The 25,036-nt window shown below is 40.6% G+C and overlaps 1 protein-coding gene across 3 annotated transcripts; it reads right to left on the bottom strand.

The window, feature by feature from the left end:
- Positions 1-500: 500 nt before the first annotated feature.
- meis2b (Meis homeobox 2b) lies at positions 501-22,993 on the bottom strand. Of its 3 annotated transcripts, none has more exons than XM_058613523.1 (14): positions 22,703-22,993; positions 22,224-22,468; positions 21,604-21,745; positions 21,102-21,152; positions 20,859-20,909; positions 20,617-20,760; positions 18,164-18,259; positions 17,896-18,010; positions 8,514-8,653; positions 5,148-5,224; positions 4,116-4,174; positions 3,944-4,033; positions 3,340-3,410; positions 501-1,076 (listed from the first exon to the last, which is right to left on the bottom strand). In XM_058613523.1, the coding sequence occupies exons 1-13, from the start codon at positions 22,712-22,714 to the stop codon at positions 3,352-3,354; spliced, it is 1,281 nt and encodes a 426-aa protein (XP_058469506.1). In that variant the 5' UTR covers positions 22,715-22,993; the 3' UTR covers positions 501-1,076; positions 3,340-3,351. The 3 variants fall into 3 exon arrangements, with proteins under 3 accessions (XP_058469506.1, XP_058469505.1, XP_058469507.1); XM_058613522.1 differs by having other exon boundaries at positions 3,314-3,410; XM_058613524.1 differs by lacking the exon at positions 18,164-18,259 and having other exon boundaries at positions 3,314-3,410.
- Between the last annotated feature and the right edge of the window lie 2,043 nt (positions 22,994-25,036).

Genomic DNA, 25,036 nt, shown 5'->3' on the forward strand with positions numbered 1-25,036 from the left:
AGCTGCAGCTCATCCATCATCCTTGTCTCCATCAATCCAATAACAGCAGACAACTGCAATCCCATCCCATATTGAACCGGAGCGGGATCAGTGAGTGATGTTCAGCCCAGCATGTCCACACACACACACACACACACACGCACACACACACACACGCACACACACACACGCACACACACACACACGCGCACACGCACACACACACACACACACACACACACAACCATTCAACTGTTTATTTTGGTTCTTACTGCAGTTTTTCTTCTCTGCATTTTGGTGCCGGATACAAATCTATTTCAAACATTGTGAAGAGCTGCTGCTGCTCTTCTGCTGCTGCTGCTCTGCTGCTGCTGCTCTGCTGCTGCTGCTCTGCTGCTGCTGCTCTGCTGCTGCTGCTACTGCTGCTATACTGCTGCTGCTGCTCTTCTGCTGCTGCTGCTATCTTTTTGGTTCCACTTTTTACGAACTCAAGTGAAAACAGAGGAGATCAGAAACAATCATTGTTGGCCTCAGAACTTTGTGTATTTTCTGTATTCATATATAAAAACACATCAGTGGTCAAAGCTTCACTCTAATGATCACAAACATGGACAGAAACAAGCAAATAAAGAGCACAAGTATATACAGCACAAAAGTCATATTTACTCTCAAAAAAGTTTTTCCACAGGGTTTTTTCTCTTCTGGCCTGTGTGTGTGTGTGTGTGTGTGTGTGTGTGGGGGGCTGGGGAGGGGGGAGGGGGGGGGTGTGTAAGGGTAAAAACCTTAGCATAGAAATAAAACGAGGAAGAGGAAAGCCGTGGTCCCATGTTTGTACAAAAATAAATAAATAATTTAAAGTGGAGATGGAGGTTTTTCTCTGCACATGTGTGGAGTCCCTGCTCCATCCCTGATAGCAGCTCATCCTCATCCTCATCATCATCATCACTCTCGAGTCCAGGACTGTTGGGGGGTGGGGGTGGGGGGGTGACCGTGTACACGCATGCACCGTGCGTGCTCAGGAAAGGGGGCGTGACGTAGCGGCTGCAGCCGAGCTCCACTGCCAGATGAAGGAAGATCCCTGAGCCGAGCGCTGAGGCCTGGACACACAAGGACAGAGGAGGTTAGAGTGTCATCAATAAAAGAAAGAAAGAAAGAAAGAAAGAAAGAAAGAAAGAAATCAAATAAGTTTTCATTCTTTCTCTCAGGGCATAAAATATAAACTGTATGAGAATGTAGATGTAGTTTTAAATAACAAGCAGCTTTGCGTTGTTGGTCATAAACTGTCAATCAATGAAAGAAAAATAGGACATGAAAATGTTTTTTTTTAAAAAGGCAAATGAAAATACAATGCATTCAAAATGGGGAATATCAGGTGATTTAAAGGTGATTTAAAAGAAGCCAGGACTGTGATGTGATCACATCTCTTTTCCGTTGCACAGTAATCACACATCATTTATCATTTACTCTAAAAACACAGCTTTTGTTATCTACACTAACACTCACTCCTTCCATAAAATAAGTGTGTTAAAAATGTGATTATCATTTATGATATTCATTTTTAGTTGTGTAAAAGAAGTATAAAAGTGTAGCTCACTTCAGTTGAATTTCTTACATATTAAGAAAGTATTGAGAATGATTGAATGGTTTTGTTTTATTGTCGATTTAACTTCATTTGATTTACTTCTGTTTTGATGGTCGTATTTAAATCGACTTATTTCCTGTCACCGGCTCACTCACTGTCTTCCATGTGCTGTTAACACTGTTGCATGCAGTGAGATTAGAAAACACACGGCGGAGCCAGCTGTGCTGTGGGTTCAGTCATGTAATGGCTAAATGTCTCCAAACACGACCTTCTTCATTCTTATTTCTGCTTTTACCACGGAAGAAAAACCTGGATCAACCGAGCTCTTCCTGTAACTAGTCAATAATCAATCAATGACAAATCATTTCATTAAGGACTCAAGAGTGTTTAGTCAGACTGAGAGCCACACACTTTTATTTATTCTCTCTTAAATGAAGCATCACTATCTGAACTTTGAACTTCATTAGTAAAGCGGGGGGGGGGGGGCAACGCGGCACCTATTTACATATAAAGAGCTCTATTAATCAAGGTAAGTGTCATTACAGCGAGGCTCATTGAGCAGTGGCGAGTGGGTGTTAAATAAAATCCTCTGTGCTCGGATGCCTCTGGCAGGCGATACGTCTTGATTTGAGAAGTGTCAGCGGTGGCGGGAGCTGATAGAGGCTGGAGGGGAAGAGGAGGAGGAGAGGAGGGGGAGGATTCTTAATCAAATTGTAGGAGAAGAGGAGATGGAGGAGAAGAAAAATGGAGGAAGAGGAGGTAAGAGTGATGGAGAGGAAAAGTGGAGGTGGTGTGTGGAGAGAAAATGTGTTTACCAGCCAGCGGCTCACAGCTGCAGCATCACCATGTTCTCTTACAATCGTTTATTACACTTGATTGATTTATTTGACTAATTCTTTCTTCTACATGTATTATTCATGATAACAGTGTACAAAGATTTAAGATTATCATCACTTGTTAGGCTTGTCAGATTAACTTTTTTATTTCTATAACTTTGTAACTGTAGAAACACTTGAGTTACTAAAATCCTTTGAAATCCCAGGAACATAAAAACAAAATAAAATAGAGGACATGAGTGTTTGTCTTTGGTCCTGTGCTACAGTGAATGTTCGACACTTTCAAACACTGACTCACAACGTTTAATGTTCATGATAGAATTCATTATCATTATTATTATTGGTAGAATTAGTATAGGTACAGGTTACATTCTGGGGAAAATGGTGGGAATAATGACTGAGGACGTGGGATGTGTGTGGATATTTCCCTCAGAAAGTCTGGGAAAGTTCTGGGATGAATGGAGTGAAGGAGGACACGTGCTCATTGTTTCTAGGTTTACTACAAACAATGAGCACAAACAATAATGACAACGAGAATAAAGAAGAATTTGCAGCATAACTTTGCTCCAGAGGGTTTTTCATCACTGCTAAAAATGAAGGAGAAAGTGACCAGAGACTGTTTAAAATGGGCTTTTTGAGCAGTGGAAATGTGTGTTATTGGAATCTGCTCCGCAGATAATCTGGTGTTAGTTGGTGAGGAGGATTTTGTACATGATGTGGAACTTGACTGGAAGTCAATGGATGTGAATAACTGTGGGGATGATATGTAGTAGTTGAATTGAATTGAATTGAATTGAATTGAATTAGTATGAATACAACACTAATCAGCTGATTCCTTAAAATCCAAACACATGTGTTGCTGAGATGAGTCTGTTTCTAATTATAAACATGAGAATCATTGGAGACAAACACTCACTTCACCCTGTTGTTGAGCAGGCTCACCGTCAGAGGCTTTTACATGTAGTGCCACTGCCCGTCCATGCCCATGTTCATGCCCATGCCTCCCATCGGCCCTGGAGAAAACATGTGAGGGAAGTTTAGCATGCTCCATTCTTTATCATAGAATCATGAGTTATTGATTTTAAAGTTGCAGGGTCACCAATACATGCGTGTGTACAACATGTGTGTGTACAACACGCGTGTGTACAACATGTGTGTGTACAACATACGTGTGTACAACATGTGTGTGTACAACATGTGTGTGTACAACATGCGTGTGTACAACACGCGTGTGTACAACATGTGTGTGTACAACACGCGTGTGTACAACATGTGTGTGTACAACACGCGTGTGTACAACATGTGTGTGTATAACATACGTGTGTACAACATGTGTGTGTACAACATACATGTGTACAACATACGTGTGTACAACACGCGTGTGTACAACATGCAGTTAGTGAACTAAAATGAGTTATTTACAGATGTATCAACATGATAGTGTTCAGTAAGTTATTGTTCTGAACACAGATGTAACTTGTGCCGTGGTTTGCAGAAAGGTCAGAGTGCAGCACAGTCTCCGGTCGAGCACGCTGACATGTCTTACCTCCTGGTCGTAGACCCATGTGCTGCTGCCCGTCAAGAACAAAGCCTCCCATTGGCTGACCATCTGGACTGTACGCTGTACCCTGACTCACTGTGAATGGAGAAAGCACATGTGAGGTGTGACACTGTGATGTTTGTGTCTGTGCTTGGACCTGACTGAAGAGCAGCTTTACCTGCTCTGTTGGACTGGTCGATCATGGGCTGCACTATTCTCCTCCTCGCATTTATAAACCTGGAAAAAATCAACCAAGACTAAATATAAGTACATGAGGTCATTCTGAAGAGCTTACACATGTTGTATCAAGCAACATTAATAGTTATTTTAATGCTGGAACGCGAATATGTGATAACATAAAAATGTTTTTTATGTTTTCCATATTTTTTATATCATCAAACATCATAAAATCTTACTTCGATAGTCAGTTTTATTGAGTGTGTTTGAAGCAGACCCCTGCTGTGACTCCAGGGATCTGATTTATAATCTACTTCATTTCCATTGACAGAACATGGAGCATTAGGAGAACGCAGCATAGCTGAAAAATTCTATTGATCTGGGTTTAGCTCAGTAGCCCCAGGCTGTGCTGAAGCTAACTGCTCTGCCAATGATCTGCCATTGATACATCTATGCTTTTGTATCTGTGCTGGAATGGTGGCTCAGAGACAGGAAGTCTCTGAGCGGGAGTTTGAATCTCAGGTTCTGTCACTCGTGTACCTGATCCTACGTTATACTGGAGCATGCACAGTCCACACATGAAGGACTGCAGAGAATCCAGGAAAGCCAACTTGGATTTGGAAAGTATCAACTGGCTTTAAGTCTGACAAATATTGTTATTTCATTATTTTACACTCGTCAGTATCACTATACTTTTTCACAGACAGATGAATTTAGGGCCATGTCACTGAGTCACTGGTAAAATATGAATACATTAATCCTGGGAGTCAATTCATCCCAGGAGAAACTTACAAGAAATGACTGCTTTTGTTTCAGTCTATGTTAAATATCTCAAATGAGTTTAGTTAGTTTAACATTTAAGTAAAATAATATGTATTTATGTTTTAACTTTAGCACCAAATAACACAATAAAGCTTGACCAGGAAATGATTTAGTATCTACAGATCTCAGTGAACTCTATTATAGTTAAGATAAGATAATCAGTCGATTATAAAGAGCACAGACATATAATCGAGATGATATGAGGACTTACCAGTTATTGACTTGCAGGATGGTGAGGCCTGTGTCCTGTGCAAGCTGCTTTTTCTGTTCCTCTGATGGATATGGATGCTGCGGGAGACAGAGAAAATCAAACATTTAATAAATGAATGAAAATGTAAGATTTCAGAGGTAAGTCAGGAAAACAGGAGGAGGAGTCGTGTTGTGTTCCTGTCTCAATGCTGGAAGTGAGTGAGACTGGAACACCACAGGGTGAGAGCGCGTGGCATTGTAGGACATTATTTGACTTTATTTAACATTGCTTGACAAACGATCTGGTGGCATATAAAGAGGCACAATGGTGGCTTTTGTTTGGGGGCCGGGCCCTCTTTCACCCAATGACCCCTCCCCACCTTTCTCCATCCCCATTCTCTGTCCCTCTGCTGGCTCTGTCTGTGTGTGTGTGTGTGGGGGGGGGGGGGGGGGCGGCAGATGGCATACAGGGTAGATCTGTGCACTGTGATCAGGGTCGTGGGCCAGTCCCCATTCTGCTGCTGTCAGAGCTGCAGTTGCCTCCTGTGGTCGTCAGTGAAGGATGAGCATCATGCTTACACTCACACACACACACACACACACACACACACACAACACACACACACAACACACACACACACACAACACACACACACACACTAATATACAGACATAATTACGCTTGTTTATGCAGAGACTCATGAGAAACACAGACATACAAAAATAACTTGTCACCAGATTATGGGTTAGGGTTAGATTATAGACATATTCTTGCTTCATGTGTTTCATTCATCATGTGAATGAAAAACTAAACAAAACAAAAAAGATACCTGTCCCACTTCAGTGGCTGACAGTTGAAGCTCCGCCTTCAAATCAAAGCTCCAGAACTCATAAAAGAAAAAAGAAATTGTGTCTTGTGTAATATATGAAATTCTGCAGTCGAGGAACCAACTGTCACACAGACAGGAAACACACACACACACACACACACACACACACATGTTTCCTCCTGTTTCAGCCATTCACAGACGTCAAGTATTCAAAATTCAAGATATACCAGCTTGTTATAAAACAAAGTACTACAATATGTTGTGTAGTAGTAGTCTTTAGGGTATCACTAGCTGTATATCTATAACAATCCACCTCAAAAACAAAAAAAGTGGCCACCTGGATTTAACTAAGCAAATAGGTAAAGGGTTGCTGCAGTTGGTCAGGTCTAGGTTCAGCAACATCATGTGCCCAAAGAATGAGGTCAGCTGACTACCTGAATATAATGAATGACCAGATTATTCCATCAGTGCATTTGTTTCTTCCCTGATGACATGGGCATATTCCAAGATGACAATGCCAGAATTCATAAGGCTCAAATTGTGAAAGAGTGGTTCAGGGAGCATGAGACATCAGTTTCACACATGAACCCCATTGAGAATCTTTGGGATGTGCTGGAGAAGGCTTTGCTCAGTGACCCGACTCTCCCATCATCGATACAAGATCTTATTGAAAAATTAATGCAACACTGGACGGAAATAAATCTTGTGACATTACAGTAGCTTATGGAAACAATGCCACAGTGAATGAGTGAGTAATCAAAGCTAAAGGCGCTCCAACCATGTGACCCTTTGTTTTAGGTGGCCACTTTTTCTTGGCCAGGCAGTGTATATATGTGTATTATATATATTATAGTGTATTATATATATTATAGTGTAGATATATATATTATAGTGTATTATATATATATATATATATATATATATATATATATATATATATATATATTATAGTGTATTATATATAGTATAGTGCATCATATATATTATAGTGTAGATATATATATTGTAGTATTATATTATATATATATTAGTGTATATATATAATACACTATAATACATATATTATAGTGTATTTTATATACTATAGTGTATTATATATTATAGTGTAGATATATAATACACTATAATATATATATTATAGTGTAGATATATATTATAGTGTATTATATACATATATTATATTGTAGATATATATTATAGTATTATATTATATATATATATATTATAGTGTAGATATTGGATAAATGCATGGTTGCATGGAAAGGCTGATGGGCTCTTCCACAGCTGCTTTCTTTATAACTTCCTCAGAAGGGGATATTTTAATGGTTTTCAGAAAACACAACAAAAGCAGGAGACCACAGCTCGAGGTGAACAGACCGCCTTCTCCTACCCATTACACACACACACACACACACACACACAGAGAGAGAGAGAACATGGGCCTCACACTGAAACGTCTGACAGAACATAATCCTGTCCCTTTCACACCCTCAACGACTGATGAATGCTTGATGGCCTGAGTGTTGCAATAGGCCTTTCAGAGGCCAAAGATTCCTCGGTGGAACATCCTGCCATGCCACAACACTTGTGCTGAACAAATTAGGCCTGAAAGGGGACGGGAACAGAGAGGGGATAATTCAATTATCCTCCTTTTTATCTCCTGAATCTAAAGGTGGCCTTTGGAAGGGAAGGACTTAGTCCAAGTACAGGACCTGTGTGGGCTCTTGACAAACCACATCTAAGGTGGAAGCGGCATTGGTGTGTTTGGGACCTTGGATAAAAGGTAATCCTCTCCTCAGCCCCTCGTACAGAGCGCTGTGTCAGTGCCGCTGCCTCTGAATGGAAAGCTTCTGATGTTGATATCTGTACAAACATCAGACTGCTGTTCACAAAAAGAACCTTTAGACCTTCTCTTACAAAAGACCAAGGAAATTTGGCATAGGCTCATTATTGGCATCCTTTCAAACAACTGTTGTGTGATGGATGAACTATAGTGTTTTATTCACTTCCAGCATTACGTGTAATCATTATAGACGTATGTTGTGCTTGTGGATGTGGCCTCTATAGAACAGCATTGAAGAGGGGGTGATATCATGTTGTAAAAACTCTAACGATTTGAACATTTTTACCTTCAGTTTTGAGGAAAAATGTTTGTGTATTTGATCTTTTGTCTTTTTTAAACATGGCCCATAATTGCACATGTAATGTTTTTCTCATTGTTTTAAACTCTGTTAAATATTAAGATTTTAGAAATTTCCTTTGCTAAATGTTGGAGATGAACACATGATTTCAGGATGTTGAAGTCTTTTTAACTGATCTACAGTTGTTCACTTTGATTCATGTGTCAGACGTGGCGCTCATGACTCTTCCAGTGATTGCACTCACTCCCAGTCTGTCAGCGTCACATTTAGTGTTGACTCAGCTCACTTGGAACCTCACCACAACAGATACTCAAAAATGGAAAAGGATAAAAGAAGTGGTCCCTGACACAGCTCTGAACACATTGACACTGGATTGAAACATTTTGTTGCATGAAGCACTTGTGAAACCTGACTTACTGTAAGATGCTGGAAGAGCCACGCTCTCATTATGTTTGTGGCCACTTTGGGGAAGATGCCTCGTTTCTTCTGCCTCTTCTTGTCCTGCTCATCCTCGTCTCCTGTGCCTGGTGATGCCAGACTGTTGTCGAGGCCATCTCCTGCAATCACACGCGAGAGGAGTCACAAACACACAAACATGCAGCACACAGAGGAAGACCGTCTCACCTCTACATCACTCCCTGGCCACTGGATAATGAAGAGAAATTTGTCGTTCTGCAGCTCAATGAAACCAAGACCTATTAATTCAATCTGAGCCACGCGTTTGACGTGAGGTAATGACTGTGTGTGTGCGTGTGTGTGTGTGCGTGTGTGTGTGTGCGTGCCTGACATGAAATAATGAATGTTCAAACACTGCAGTCAGACTCACTGCTGTGCCCTCTTATTGAAATGTGACCTCTGTTTAGAGTAAGACAAACAATTCTTCCTTAGAAAGTAAAAGTGAAACTGAGGGAACTTGACTTGTCCCAGTGTACAAACATTAAACATTCATTAAATGAAGTGTGTCCACCTTCAGCTTGATAGTTCAGATGTTTTCTGACCTATTGCAACACAGCTTAAAACAACTTTAGTCTGTTTTCTGTTGTTTTTTTTGCTGTCGTCTCCTTTGGACCAACTTCTACTACCATGTGTAATCTGCATTCAAATGTAGTTTAAAAACATTGTCTTGCTCGTTTACAGCGAGTGAGCGGTCAAGTGACGTATTTCCTGTTCCTTTCGGGGTTAGAGACAGTTGAGCAGACTGGCCGATGTCAACATCTTACTCCACTAACTACCGGTGTCAGTGTTGGACACACGTCTTCTGCACAGCAGGTGAGACTCTGATGACTGAGTCAATCATGTCCTTATAAACTTTTGTGAACGTCAAACTAGTTAGAAACATCATATACTGTCACAGCAAGAGACAACAGTTGTCTTCATGTCTGAGCTCTAATCTCCTCAGCTGCTTTTTTCTTTTGATTCGTGTAGTGCTTTCTCCTTTAAACTGTTTTTATCAACAGCCGCCACGGGAGTCCAGTATGATGAATATATAAATGCAAAAGTAATGCAATTCCCAACCTTGTTATTTGTTACCATGTAAGTCTTATTTGGTACTATGACATGTATGAGTCTTATTTGGTACTATAACATGTATGAGTGTTATTTGGTACTATAACATGTATGAGTGTTATTTGGTACTATAACATGTATGAGTGTTATTTGGTACTATGACATGTATGAGTGTTGTTTGGTACTATGACATGTATGAGTGTTATTTGGTACTATAACATGTATGAGTGTTATTTGGTACTATGACATGTATGAGTGTTGTTTGGTACTATGACATGTATGAGTGTTATTTGGTACTATAACATGTATGAGTGTTATTTGGTACTATGACATGTATGAGTGTTGTTTGGTACTATGACATGTATGAGTGTTATTTGGTACTATAACATGAATGAGTGTTATTTGGTACTATAACATGTATGAGTGTTATTTGGTACTATAACATGTATGAGTGTTATTTGGTACTATAACATGTATGAGTGTTATTTGGTACTATAACATGTATGAGTGTTATTTGGTACTATGACATGTATGAGTGTTATTTGGTACTATGACATGTATGAGTGTTATTTGGTACTATAACATGTATGAGTGTTATTTGGTACTATGACATGTATGAGTGTTGTTTGGTACTATGACATGTATGAGTGTTATTTGGTACTATAACATGTATGAGTGTTATTTGGTACTATAACATGTATGAGTGTTATTTGGTACTATAACATGTATGAGTGTTATTTGGTACTATAACATGTATGAGTGTTATTTGGTACTATAACATGTATGAGTGTTATTTGGTACTATAACATGTATGAGTGTTATTTGGTACTATAACATGTATGAGTGTTATTTGGTACTATAACATGCATGAGTGTTATTTGGTACTATAACATGTATGAGTGTTATTTGGTACTATAACATGTATGAGTGTTATTTGGTACTATAACATGTATGAGTGTTATTTGGTACTATAACATGTATGAGTGTTATTTGGTACTATAACATGTATGAGTGTTATTTGGTACTATAACATGCATGAGTGTTATTTGGTACTATAACATGTATGAGTGTTATTTGGTACTATAACATGTATGAGTGTTATTTGGTACTATAACATGTATGAGCGTTATTTGGTACTATAACATGTATGAGTGTTATTTGGTACTATAACATGTATGAGTGTTATTTGGTACTATGACATGTATGAGTGTTGTTTGGTACTATAACATGTATGAGCGTTATTTGGTACTATAACATGTATGAGCGCTATTTGGTACTATAACATGTATGAGCGTTATTTGGTACTATAACATGTATGAGCGCTATTTGGTACTATAACATTTATGAGCGTTATTTGGTACTATAACATGTATGAGTGTTATTTGGTACTATAACATGTATGAGCGTTATTTGTTACTATAACATGTATGAGCGTTATTTGGTACTATAACATTTATGAGTGTTATTTGGTACTATAACATGTATGAGCGTTATTTGGTACTATAACATGTATGAGTGTTATTTGGTACTATAACATGTATGAGCGTTATTTGGTACTATAACATGTATGAGTGTTATTTGGTACTATAACATATATGAGCGTTGTTTGGTACTATAACATGTATGAGCGTTATTTGGTACTATAACATGTATGAGTGTTATTTGGTACTATAACATGTATGAGCGTTATTTGGTACTATAACATGTATGAGTGTTGTTTGGTACTATAACATGTATGAGTGTTATTTGGTACTATAACATGTATGAGCGTTATTTGGTACTATAACATGTATGAGTGTTATTTGGTACTATAACATGTATGAGTGTTATTTGGTACTATAACATGTATGAGCGTTATTTGGTACTATAACATGTATGAGTGTTATTTGGTACTATAACATGTATGAGCGTTATTTGGTACTATAACCAATAGTACCAATAGATGGTACCAAGTTCCATCTCCCACGCTCACCAACACTGTCCAGGTTGGACTGTGTGCAGCGAGGCCGCGTCATGCCAGGCTCTGGCTCCTGCCATTAGCAGCATCCCTGTTTGATATCAGCAGGAAGCTGGAGGCCCTTTAAGCTAAGATTTCCGCCTCTGCTAGCTAACATGCTCCAACTTACAACACAAGGGAGCGCTCCACTCCCTCTCCCCTCTCTGCCATTAATTGTGCATCAGCCTAGATGATTTACTTTTAACAGTGGTGGTTAGTTTTCTTGCCCTCAGGGCAGAGAAGCCTTGAAAGCCTGCCTGGAGGGCATGTGAATAATGCATCTGAGAGACTCCTCCCCTGAGGCGGGACAGGAACCCTACTTTTCTTAAGATTTGCCCAAGCATGTCTTTTTGTTTTTAGCGATGCATCAATCAAAAGCCCCCTTATTCACGCATAAATATTTCAGCTAATGAATATTGACATTAAAAAGGATGTGTAGGGTTGGGGGCTGTGGGGGTTGTGGGAGATTTCACTGATGGTGTCCAGCTCTGAGTCAGAGCAGAGTTGTTTTATCCTTCACCTCCTTCACAGTGTGTTGGTTAAATTACATCTTTTTGGGGTCATTCCAGTATTGTTCATGTTGTGTTTAGTGTGTCTGTTGTATTTGATCACTAATGAAATAATTAAACCAAAGACGGCAGTTGGTATCTTAACATTTCTGCATTAGTAATCATGACAACGTTGAATCTATATTTACATTGAGTGATGTAAAGTTTGTTGCCTTTTTGTATGTGCATTTGTACTTTACTTGATTATTTATGTTTCAAAAATGTACTTTTACATCTAGTACATCTTTGTAACACCGGTGCGGTGCAGTGCAGTACGATAAGGACACACAGACAGACAGAAAATCTGGTTTTGGGAGGCTCGTCATTATTGAAGTCATTATAGAACAGTGAAAATGGGGGAAAAAAAACCTCACCACATTATACAAGTCAGAGAATAGTGACCACAAGCAGAACATGTCACTTGAAAATGGTAGAAGACAGACAAAGGGTTATGCTCTCATCACCTCGTACTTTTACTGTCTATAAATATACTTAAGTTCAAGAAACATTCCACCTCAATGAAATGTAAATGCTGTAAACTAAAGAGTGTGAACTACAAAGATCCACTCCACAAATCAGGGAAACAAATGTGTAATCATAACACTGTTGACACTGGTGTTTTTACTTCATCACTTCAGTCTCCAAAGAGTGGCCACAGTAACAAACAGTGTGCTAATGACGTTGGATCTTTAGATCAGGGGGCAATGTGTAAAAAAATGAAACTTGCTTGGCCTAATTATATCCAAGGAAGGCGTGTTGCCCCCTCCCTGGTCCACCTCCTCTCCTCTCCTCATCCCTCTTTCTTCTGCTCCAGAGAGGGAAAAGCCGCAGGGCAGATCCTCTGCTACACTAATCACTTCTGACTGTTCCACGGCAAGTCGGCCAATCTAAGCAGTGTGTGACAGTGCAGTCTCGAGTCCTACACTCGTGCAAGTCTCTCATGCCCCCTTCACCTCCGCCCGCTCCTCTCTCGCTACATCACACCCCCCTCCCCTCCCCTCCCCGCCCCGCCCTCCTCCACCCGGCCTGCCAGTGTCTGCATGTGGAGCTGAAAGGAGTGGGTGCGTGGGGAGATGTGGGCATTACCGCAGGGATGGCTGGAGCATCGCCGCGGGGCTCAGAAAAACACTGTGTTCCCCTCACACACCTGAGCTTTCATTGAAAGTGCATTAACATTTATATACATATATGTATACACTCGTCGGGAAGAAGTTACAGAATAATGTGGAACAATATTAGCATGTAAATAAAACTGTATCAATAATATAAGAATACATTTAATTTATGTTTTAATGATACTAATACATGTTTGTATATTACTGCATGTGTATTACTCTACTATTATAGTAATGATGCCTTTCTCTTAAGACAGCAAGTCACGCCTGTTTGCAATTATATTTGTAAAGTGAAATAAATACATATTTAACTGATGTCAAAAATCTGACTTGTACTAATCAAGTTATTTTAGGGTTATGTATTAAAAATAAACGTTTTGTTTTACTGAATCACTCATGTAAATTAGATTGTGATAGTTTACTTTGTTTTAATTTAAAATCAATCAATCAATCAATCAATCAATAAATAAATAACACCTTATCTTTGAAATTGTAAATGTGTGCCTGTGTTGTCTCTGCTGTGACGCTGGGATGAGCAGTCAGTCAGTCAGTCAGTGGGTGTGTGTGTGTGTGTGTAGCAGAACTGATTGCTGCACCCCCTGCTGCATCAGTGGTGCAGAGCCACGGTGGGCTGTCTAATGAGCTCAGTGGGGCCCTGATCCATCATCAGTGACACCTCCTGGCTCCTCCCCTGATAGAAGCTTTCCAAGACACGGGAATCCTCAGTGTGAGGAAGTGAATGTGATGATTGGGGTGTTTAATGCTGTTAAAGACGACACACACACACACATGCATGCATGCGTGTGGAACTAAGCAGATTTCTTTCCATTTGCTTTTCACTGTTCTCATCATCATGTTGTTGCTGACGTGTTCATAGATGTGTCTCCTAATTTGCATACGAGTTGCATAGAAGACTAAAGTCCATTAATATAGACAAAAAGGGGTCACCACAGTGGATCATCTGCCTCCATGTTGCCCTCTCGCTCTTGTGTTTAGGTTTTAAATAACATGCACACAAATCCACTGTCTTTCTCTTGGACATGTCTGGTTCATCTGCTGTGAAGATTCTTGTTACAGTTTATATTGTGAATATTCATAAGGTCATAATAATAATATCCAGACTGTGTCTGTCTGTTAAACATGATCATGGAAACTGACCCTGAGTCACACTGGATGCAGCGCATGTGTGTGTCTCATTTACACAGAGAACAGTTTCCCCTTGAAAATGACCTTAAATAATGTCCTTTTCAAATGTTCTTAAATAATACAGGGACTCTAGAATATGGTTCTATCATCCTTCAAAGATTTCTCAATAAAAGCCCTGCTGGGAAATAATGAACAACAGAAAAGCTTGAGTACTTTACTCTTGAACTGCTGTGTGTGTGTGTGTGTGTGTGTGTGATATACAGTGAGACTGTGGGGAAGGCTCGGGAGAAAATAAGCCCAGTGCTATTCTCACAAGTCACAAATGTGATAACAATGTCAATGAAAGCCCGATTCAGACCCAGTGTGGTCCAGCACAACAAACACACGTTCTCTTACTGTGCTGTGTACGGACATGAAAAACCAAACACTAAATACGACCACTTTTAACAAAGCAAACAAAATGTAATCATTCAAAGATATTGTATTTTATTGTTTGAAAATAAACTTGTTCTTTGCACCGTGTTTTTTTTTGGTGGGCCTGAGACGCTGCGTGCTGATTGGCTACTGAGTTTTGGAGTGACAGCTCAACGGACCGGAAGTCGTCACAGGCTTGGAGTCGCTGTGCGTGGACATCTGACAAATGGTTGTGTCACACATGACCACAGCGCAAAGAACAGACAAGAAAATACAATATTTGTGAATGATAAAAAGGACATTTGATTTGCTTCTTAAGTGCGTGTGAATGCTCGTGAAACACCCTGGATGTGACAAACAGACACAGCACATCCTGCTGCTCACATTCCACACATCTCTGAGCACTAGTGTGCAAAAGCTTGTTTTTTTGCTTTCTTCAGTCACTCCCACCACCTTTTGTTTTATTTGCCTCTTTGTGATGGACATTTCCAGCCTCCCCCTCGTCCTCCCTCCCAAACATTCCTGGGAGAGCTGTGGTCACCAGCAGAAGTCTCCCTGGGGGTTCAGCTATCAAAGACGGCCCTCTCTGCATATCACACAGCTTACAAGGCAACAACCAGAGGCTGAGAGCTCACAGGGGAACCAGGAGCCACGGGTCAAACTGACGGCCACACACTGGATCATGTAGGTGTGGTTAGCCAGAGCTGGAAGCCACAGCGCCACCACATGAGTGCTCCCAAATGATGGTGGATTTTAAAAGGTTCCCTCAGACCACAATGATGAGCAGTTACACTGAGGACAACACAGGCTTTTTCAATATGTCATCACCTTTCATTAGCATATTTGTAAAGTGACTGTTTCACATCCCAGTAAACGGCTTTGCTACATCGCTGATGTCATCGCTGATGTCATCGCTGATGTCATCACGAATAGAACTTACAATATTCATCCTTCACTCAGTGTCCGACCACCATGACTGCAGTTATTAAAGAAGTGTGTGTTCAGATCTATATCAGCAGTCATTTGTATCCACTTTAACAAAGCAGCAAACATGGATCAGCATTCTCTCCTCTGACTGTGTTTGCTTCGTTTCATAAAACTCAACGAATGGGAAACATTCATGGAACTGACAGCTGATCGTCATGTCATTCAGGAAGTGAATCTGGTTCACTATGTCGTCTCACTTTCTGCCCGTCCACATTAACAAGCAAGTCTGGACTTCTGAAACCAAAGGGAACCTCTCTGTCCTCTCTGTCTCTCTCTGTGTCCTCTCTGTCCTCTCTGTCCTCTCTCTGTCTCTCTGTCCTCTCTGTCCTCTCTGTCCTCTCTGTCTCTCTGTCTCTGTCCTCTCTCTGTCTCTAAATGATACCGTGTACACTCAGTGAAGAGTAGAAATGTAAATCTATGTAAATATTAAGATGGTTGATGTTTACTGCTTCCACAAAGGTTTATACGCACATTAGTCAACTTTCTCTCAGGAACATAAATCCATCTGTAATTATCTGACGATAGTAGTCATTATCTCTAATAATTAATAAATATCAGAACATTAAAGACACCAGAAACCAGATGTTTATAGTAATGATGTGTTTGCACGATATATAAATATATATGTATTTATTGAACCTTTGTCATGTGGATAATGAAGATATCAGCATGGGAACACTTTTCTCCACATCAGATTTGCATGCTCTGCCTCTAACTGTCCTTTCTGTCCTTTCTTTCTGTCCTTTCTGTCCTTTCAGCTGGTGTGTTTGACTCTTCTCTATAGCATGAGAATAGAGTGGAAACAAGGCGGTGAGGCCCAGGGAGAAGCAGCAGGTAGCATGCAGCAGATCCTGCTACAGCAACCACAGCTCTGATCATTCTGCCCTCTTCTCTTCCTTTGTTCCTCAAACATAAAGTGCTCTGTCCTTACATCCCTGCAGGGGGCATTCGGCACCCCCATCCTCAATGCATTCTCTCCCAGGTCAAAAGGCCATGGACCTTTTTATTTTTTTGATTTTTTTATTTTTTTGATTTTTTCTTCACACTGTAGTCGTCCTCTACTCGCCTACATATAGATGTGTGGACAGTGAAATGAAAACATGTCACAGTGTCAGTGCTTCTCAGATGAAGACTTTGATAAAGCAGATACCAGAGCACTGGCTCTGGCTCTGGTTCTGATTGTCTCTTAATCTCTTGTCTTGCAAAGCATCCTCCTATTGTTCTGCTCAATGCTCTGCTCATTGATGCCTGATGGGCAGAGGGTGGAAAGTTGCTTTAAAGTCCATTCTATTTTTACTGCAGCCAAAGGGGAGAAAAACAAAAACAAGCCATAAAACCCTGATAGCTTCCAATTAGCACATCAGAAATCACATCACAGTGCAGGAACACCAGGGCAACAGTAGCACAGTCGAGTGTAACAGTGAGCTCATGTGCTGTATTTATCATATTTGTCATTGTATGTATTTTTTAGAAAAGTCACTGAAATGTTCTGTACTGTATGATTATTTTATTTGAATATACTGTTTTAGGTGTCATTTCTTTTTTCAAACCTTTTACAGCACTTTTGAACTTTAAAAAAAAAGTATTTGTAAACATTTTTGTCTAAATTCAGACTTTTAAAAGCTGCTCGACACTCAAAGGAAAGATAGATAAGCTTTTGCTTCTCCCGCTTTCCCTTTCGTTATGTGTATTGTGTGAACTACACTACGATGATGTGTGATGATGAGTGAATAAACATATAAATAAATAAAGAAGAGGCTGCAACAGTGAATCAATGAAATCAATCCCTCTTGTCACTCTGGTTCTTGTCTTTTTGAATGAAAACTATTTCTGCAATTTCAGCTTCTTTAAATGTGAATATGTTCTAGGAAACGAACACTGTGTCACTCATGAAGCTAATCTGTGGCTGTTTTTCATGTACATTACAGTTGGGGTGAACACCAGCACCAGCACCAGCACTAAATCTGTTATGATCTTCATCAAGAAGAAGAAGAAGAAGAAGTGACTGAAGGGAATAAAGACCCAGAGTCCCCAGAGTGAGCGGGCAGCAGGGCTTTGATATGGTGGAGAAAGCAGGAGGCTCTTACCCAGTTCACTCGTGTTGTCTCCACTCTGGGAGACGTGTCCCCCGCTGGACGGTCCCGGGGTGCCCACGGAGGGTGTGGAGTGGGTGTCGTCCACGTCTCTCCAGGACACTGGGTTCTGAGAGGTCAGAAAGAGGTCCACACAACAGGGGACAGGAGATAAGGAAAGAGGAATGAAGAGGGGAGAAACAGATGAGGAAGGTCCAACAAGTCCAGGTCAATTATTCCCACAGAAAACAGGAGCTCAGATGTCCGACACAAACACTGTTACCATTCTGTCGAGCAGGGAGTTCAAATGTAGAGAGTGCAGCAGAGTGTGGAGCTGTGTCCTGTGTCCTGTGTCCTGTGTCCTGTGTTCTGTCCCTGACTGTGAGCAGTGCAGACGACAGAGCCTGTATTTATTGGGCCGACTGGGCCGGCCACTCAGACGTCTATAAGCCCAAAACAAACAGCAGCGCTGCCTCTTCAGCCTCTCTGCGTCAGCTGTTTGCCGGATGGTGATCAGATGAAGAGCTCGGCAGATGACAACAAGAAGTGAGGGGACAAAGACGCTCTCACTCATGGCCCCTCTTCTCTTTCTCCAGCCTCACAATCATCACAGCTCCTCAAAGAGGCGGCATGTGTTTGTACGTTTATCAACCTAATTAGCGTCTTTGTTTCCTCACAGTCCATCTGTTAGCACCAATGTTCTTCCAAACTATCAAGCTCACTGTATGTGCACAATATGAAGTCAGGGGTTCCCAACCTCTGGGCCAGGGACCCTGATCCGCTCTTGGGATAGGCCCAGTTATAAGCAAGCCTACCTCTTTCAATTTAATTCTATCTATTTTTTGAAATATGCAAAGGTGGAAGGGAATTGTTCTTGTAACCAGAAAGAAGTGAAGTGCTGAGCATGGCACAGTGTGTGTGTGTGTGTGTGTGTGTGTGTGTGTGTGTGCGCACAACTTACAGTACTGCTTAAAAGTCTTAGGCCACTATTATAGGGGTTGTTTTAGTAATGCTATAATGACTGTGCAGTGTAATTATTTCTTAATCACTTCATTGGAATCTTTTTATCTATTAATCTATTTTTCTAGGAACTATGGGAAACCTTTAACAAACTTGAACTGTAGCACAACCCTGGCTTTCTTAAACTAACCCAGCTCATGCCGATAAATATCTGCTATTATGCCAGGTTTATTCAAGACATGCATGAGAATTCCATAAACATGTATAATATCTAAGACCAACTGTCAGTCATTTCATATGATCACATATCTATATTATATCATATTTGACAACAAAGCTGCTGACGTTTGCACAGCTCTGTATGTTTTACAAATGTTGCACATAGAGCAAAGAGGAGCAGCTAAATGTTGCTCGTACTCCACGTGCACAGATGAGTTACAGAGTGTGCCACTGCAGCTGTTGATAGAGGAATTTATCATTATTTCATTACTTTTTGTTTAGTTTAGACTTTTTGTTTTTAAAATGACTTAGGTTTAATTAGTTGTTATTCTACGTAAATGCTTCGTTTTATTAGCTTTTAGTGTTAGTTTATAGGAACAAAAAAGGTTCATAAAAACTATTATTATTATAAAACCCAGCAACAGATGTAAGTGTATTAGGACAAATGAACAACCATCACTGAATCAGATAGAAACTGTGCATACTGCTGCTGAGGTTGGATATAGTTAGTGGGCATTTAGGTAAAAAATATGACTAAAGACACATATGAACTTTAGATCAATAATAATCACATCAGGAGTCTCAGAAACTTAAAAACACCCAATAAAGGTTTAATTCACTCAGATGAACTAACTTCATAAGACATGTTCTGTTGGACTTTACACACTCATAATATAAATAAAATCAGATTATGTATGAATCTAAATGCTGTCTCAAATAAAACCTTTGAAAATTGCAGGCAGAGAAAAAATAAATAGGCAGTTTCAGTTAGTTATCCTTTTTTTAATTCTAGTTTTTATTTTTATCTCAGTTAATGGACACATTTTTTTTCACTTTTCGTTATCTCGTTAGTTTTCATTAACTGCAGTAACCTCGGGCTCCAGGAGTCTGCCCGACACTGTCCTGCTGCTACACTGCAAACTCCAACTTGTGAATATGCTTCTTTTTTAAATGGACACCGGTAGGAAGAGGCTGTGTAAAGCACACAGCAGGGGGTGCAGCCTCACAATGACCCTCTCTGCTCTATAATAATCCCTTTGGCTGACAGAGGCTGAACCTGTCAGCAAACACTGGCAGCTGCATTCACACAAACACCAGGATTCTGATCTTCACAACTGAGCAAAAATTATGACAAAAAAAATAGCTATTTCATTCACTCTCAACATGTTTTACCTAAGCCTTTATGTATGAATATTGATCTGCAGTCCTCCTGCGTCTTGTCACTTGAAAATGAACGAAAAAAAATAAATGGCACATCAAAAAAGTTGTTGTTTTTTTTCTTCTACCTGAGTGCTATCATAAGTCAGTGTTATATATTTATAAATATAAATAATATTTATAATCAAGATGCTGTTAAAAATTTATACAAGACTGAGTAGACGAAAAAACCTCCAAAATAATGGAGGTGAAATCATATTTTTAACTTCCACTGATTTTGTCAGTGTGTGTGTGTGTGTGTGTGTGTGTGTGTGTGTGTGTGTGTGTGTGTGTGTGTGCCATACTGTAGAATATGAATAATGGTAGAAATGAAAACAAGACATGTGCACAGTGACTCACATGATCCAGGTTGGTGGAGGACCCTGACAGATCGTCAAAGTCTGACTTGCACACGTCTCTGTCCTCAATGACCAGGTCAATGGGCATTTTGCCTTTGAGACAGCTGATGTAGCGGTGGCAGAAGTTATCACAGAGCTCGTGAACCTGAGAAATGTGATAAATCAACGTCTGTCGTTACAATTGAGCGCAGGATCAAACAAATCATTGACTGAGAGTGTCATGAAGGGACCGAGACAGTTTACCTTTTCTAATTCCAACAGATGAAATCGAAGAACTTGGATCGCTTGGATCATCTGAAAGCAGACAATGTCAAATCAGAGCAGCAAAAAGGACATGGTTCACCAACATCATACAGATGTTGTTGTTTTTCCCCTTTGCGACAAAAATAAATGCCTCCTGGAATGTGTGTGTGTGTGTGTGTGTGTGTGTGTGTGTGTGTCCTGCTGTGCAAATGTAGAAAACACCAAAGAGAAGGAAGAGCTCACCAAGTTATCCAGCTCCGCGTTGGACGAAAATAAAGGTTTCTCTGCGCGGATCTGAGCATGAGAGACATGAGTGGAGAGTTCAAAGGGACTATTCTTTTAAATCAATAATCATTTGTATTAATAGCATCAATAATAAATATACATATGTACATATCACAAAAGCAAATGAATTCACCATCTAAATAAAAACAAACGAATGCCACGATATAAATAACATAAATACAAACTAATCCATCCATTAATCCTATAAGAAATAGTGACTTATTCGTCCGATATTACAATATCCAATATTCTACAACAAAATGCCTCATTCGTTCTACGCTCTGTATAACTATCATAAATAAAGACAAATACGAATTCAGTCTCCAAGCAAATATCCAAAGACGAACCAGTCCATCCCAACGCTACACAAATAAATCCTTCTTTACACCAATATAAAGTAGGTGATTCTTCATGTGTATGAGTACAGTGTCGCGTGCCTGGCACACCTGTGCGCTCCTACCTGTTTGGCAAACACTGCGATATCTTCATTGAAGGAGTCCGAAGAGCACACGTCTCCTCCCGCCACCCCGGGCTCTCTGGGTGTGCAGGTCGCCAGCTCGCACTTCTCAAACACCAGAGCCAGCAGCGGGAATAACGGGTGTCTGCGGAACAAGGCCCACTGCGTTAGAGAGACTGTATGCGTTCACACTGCATCTTATTTTCATTCTCTTTCTAAAACAATCAAAGATTTCGATTGAAATGTGTCCATGGGAACTTTGTCGAAAAGGGTAAAAGAAAATGTGAATATCGTCTCTTGTTTTAAATTAATTTGTGCCAATTAAAAGCAGTAATAAGCAGTAAATAACTACATCAACATAAATAAATAAACGCATTATTATTATTATCATTAATATGAACGATAACAATTATAATAACTATAATTGACAATAACGAAACAAAATAAAAAGAGCAATAATAATAATCATATTATTATGATTATAATAATAATCATAATAATAATACTTGCTTATACATTTGTTTATTGACCTTTATTCGATTTTATAGTTACACTGTTGTTATTATTATTGTTAATTATGTGCTGTTATGTGTGTGTCGACAGGCACACGCACACACACACACCCGTAGATTTGGTCCTTGTCTCTCTTGAGCGCGTCGTTCACGGCGCTGCCCATACTGCTGCCCATGCTGCTGGGCAGGATGTTGTGCGGTGCGTGGGCTCCGTAGTGCTGTGTCGGGTGAGGGGGCGGCCCGTGGTTCAGGTGGTGGACCTGGGGCAGCGGCCGCGGCGCGTGCGGGTCTCCGTACATGGAAGCGGGGACTCCGACTCCGTCCATCGCGCCGCCGTAATGAGCCAGCTCATCGTACTGGAGTGTGAGAGTGGACAGACATGATATGAAGGTGAACAGGTGGCGGCAGACGGATGCAAACAGAGCGAGAGACAGTTTCATTGTGTCAAACCTGAATTTGAATTCACACAAATAAATGAAACACTGTCTGAATTTCCTGCTTCATATGATTGTATCGTTTCGTTCGTGCATCGACTTGAATGATCTATTCTGATCATTATTGCAAACAGTGGAAATGAAATATGGACGTACCCTCTGCGCCATCTCCGCGCGCGCCTTCCACTCGTGAAAGAAGTTTGGTGTTGATGGGAAGTTAAAGAGGAGATTTAAATCCAAAACGTGATTATAATCCGCTGTGTTTCAGGGAGCAAGTCAATGCAAAGTGGTAGAAAAACGCTCAAAAACGCTCAAATCTCTTATTTCCCCGACGTGCTTCAGTATGGATGGTTATGTGCGTCATGGATGGCGCGCGTGATGTTCAGACACTGACTGGTCCGTGGTCACTCTGCTCTCATGTCTGTGTGTGCGCGCCAACACGCTGACTGTCCGCAGCACTGCTCTGCAGCTGCTTATAGGAGCGATGCTGCTAATGACGGAGGGTGGAGGACGAACCAGCCCCCCCCCCACACACACACACACACACACACACACACACACACACACACACACTGACACCGTGTTTTCAAAAAGAAGAAAAAATAAAAATAAAAATAAACAAATAAATAAACATGTAAACTTCAACTTCTGTATTGATCCAGGAAAGTGGATCGTTTTTATGTCCAGTGAATTTTGGATATTTGATATATTGTTGAGAGCACACAGGTTTCCCTTTGTTTTGTGTCTCTGACTCTTTTATGTGTGATTGAATTAAATACAGTATAGTAAAATAAATGATCATTTCACAAAGGAAGAGGAGAAACACACACACACACACACACACAGGGCTGAATGTGGGATCTACAGAGGCATTTCACTGCTGTCTACATAGGAAAGGTTACAAAGCGGCTGCTACCATTGTCTGAGGAAACGCTCCCACAGTAAGAGCCTCTGCGTGTCAGCAACAGTGCACACAGGTATCAAACTGGGATGCATCATTGCACCCGCCCTGTTTGTTATCTTCATCGCTGCCATACTCCACCTTAGTAAGATGACGCCAGGGATCCCAATCTTACAGGACTGATGACTGAAGGCTCTTCAACTGGTTCAAAAGTAAACTCAGCCACTCTTCCCTCATGGAGCTTCAGATGGCAGCACACTCTGCAGATGGGATATGCACTGAACATCAAGCAGACCCAGGTCCTCTATCAACCTCCCACCAACCAGCCACTCACTCAGCTCATCACAAAAGTGGACGGCACCACCCCAGAAAATGTTGACCATGTTCCCTCCTCATCGTATGAGCTGCCTACGTTAGACTCAGGAAGAAATATTTGAAGAAGGAAACTCCCAACCCTGCTGTATGGAGCAGAGACATGGACTCCTCACAGCAGGTCCTGGAACAACACCACCAAAGATCCTTGTGAAGGATATGAAGGGTCTGCTGGTAGGACCAGTGCACCAACATCAGTGTTTTGGAGGAAGCTAAAAGGAACAGTATTGCACCACACCACCAAACAAATCCTGTATTCACAGCTGAAGGAAGGCCAGCAAGCCTCTGCAGTCAAAACTACACTTTTGGACATTGGACAACTAGCTAATACACTGGACACAGTGAAACTGTGCAAGAAGGAGCAGCAGCCCATGACAGACAAAGGCTCCACTTCCACCACACCGCGTCACCTTCCCCTGCTCACACTGCACCAAATACCTGATCTGAGGATCCACAAGTAGATGACCCTTCAGAGGACAGTCATACTGCCGATGATGACAAACAGTATATACAGATCACCAGTCCATCTATGGTCAATTTAGAGTGTAGAGTGTAGTCTACATTCAACCTGACTGGTTGGCTCTGGTTGGCTCAGTGAGCGGGAGCTAGCTGTCGTTACCATTGTTGTGTTGCACAGACTAGGATTTACTGGCTTTACTGGTCACTTCAAGGGACCAGGATGACACAGGTATGCAGTGGCTGAGAAGTGCTGAGAGCGAGACTTTGTGAAGAGAAGTGACTTAAAGGCAACTTGTCTCCAGTCTTAAAAACGTGTTGAGTGCGACGCCTGATGTCTGAGGGCGTTTAAACATGTGCTGACATTTGTCACATCAGCTGCTGTGTGTGTGAAAACCGTGTTTACTGAGGACCGACGCAGCATGATCCAAAACCACCTGAGAACGACCTGAGCAGAAAATGAGCCTGAGCCATCTGATCTCTGCCTAAAGGATTTTGTTATTGTTTTAGACTGGTTATAGTGGTTTTGTTCATCTATACTTTATGTGTGTGGGCTTATGTGTTAGTGAAATGTATAGCCTATAGGCTCAAGTTGCTTTCTTTTTTCTTGATATGTATGTATATACTGTATATATACACATATATGTGTATATATACAGTATATACATATATATGTATATATATACACATATATGTGTATATATACAGTATATACATACATATGTATATATATATACTGTATATATACACATATATGTGTA

This window comes from Solea solea, chromosome 17 (genome assembly GCF_958295425.1).
Source record: "Solea solea chromosome 17, fSolSol10.1, whole genome shotgun sequence".
In the NCBI taxonomy this organism is placed as follows: Eukaryota; Metazoa; Chordata; class Actinopteri; order Pleuronectiformes; family Soleidae; genus Solea; species Solea solea.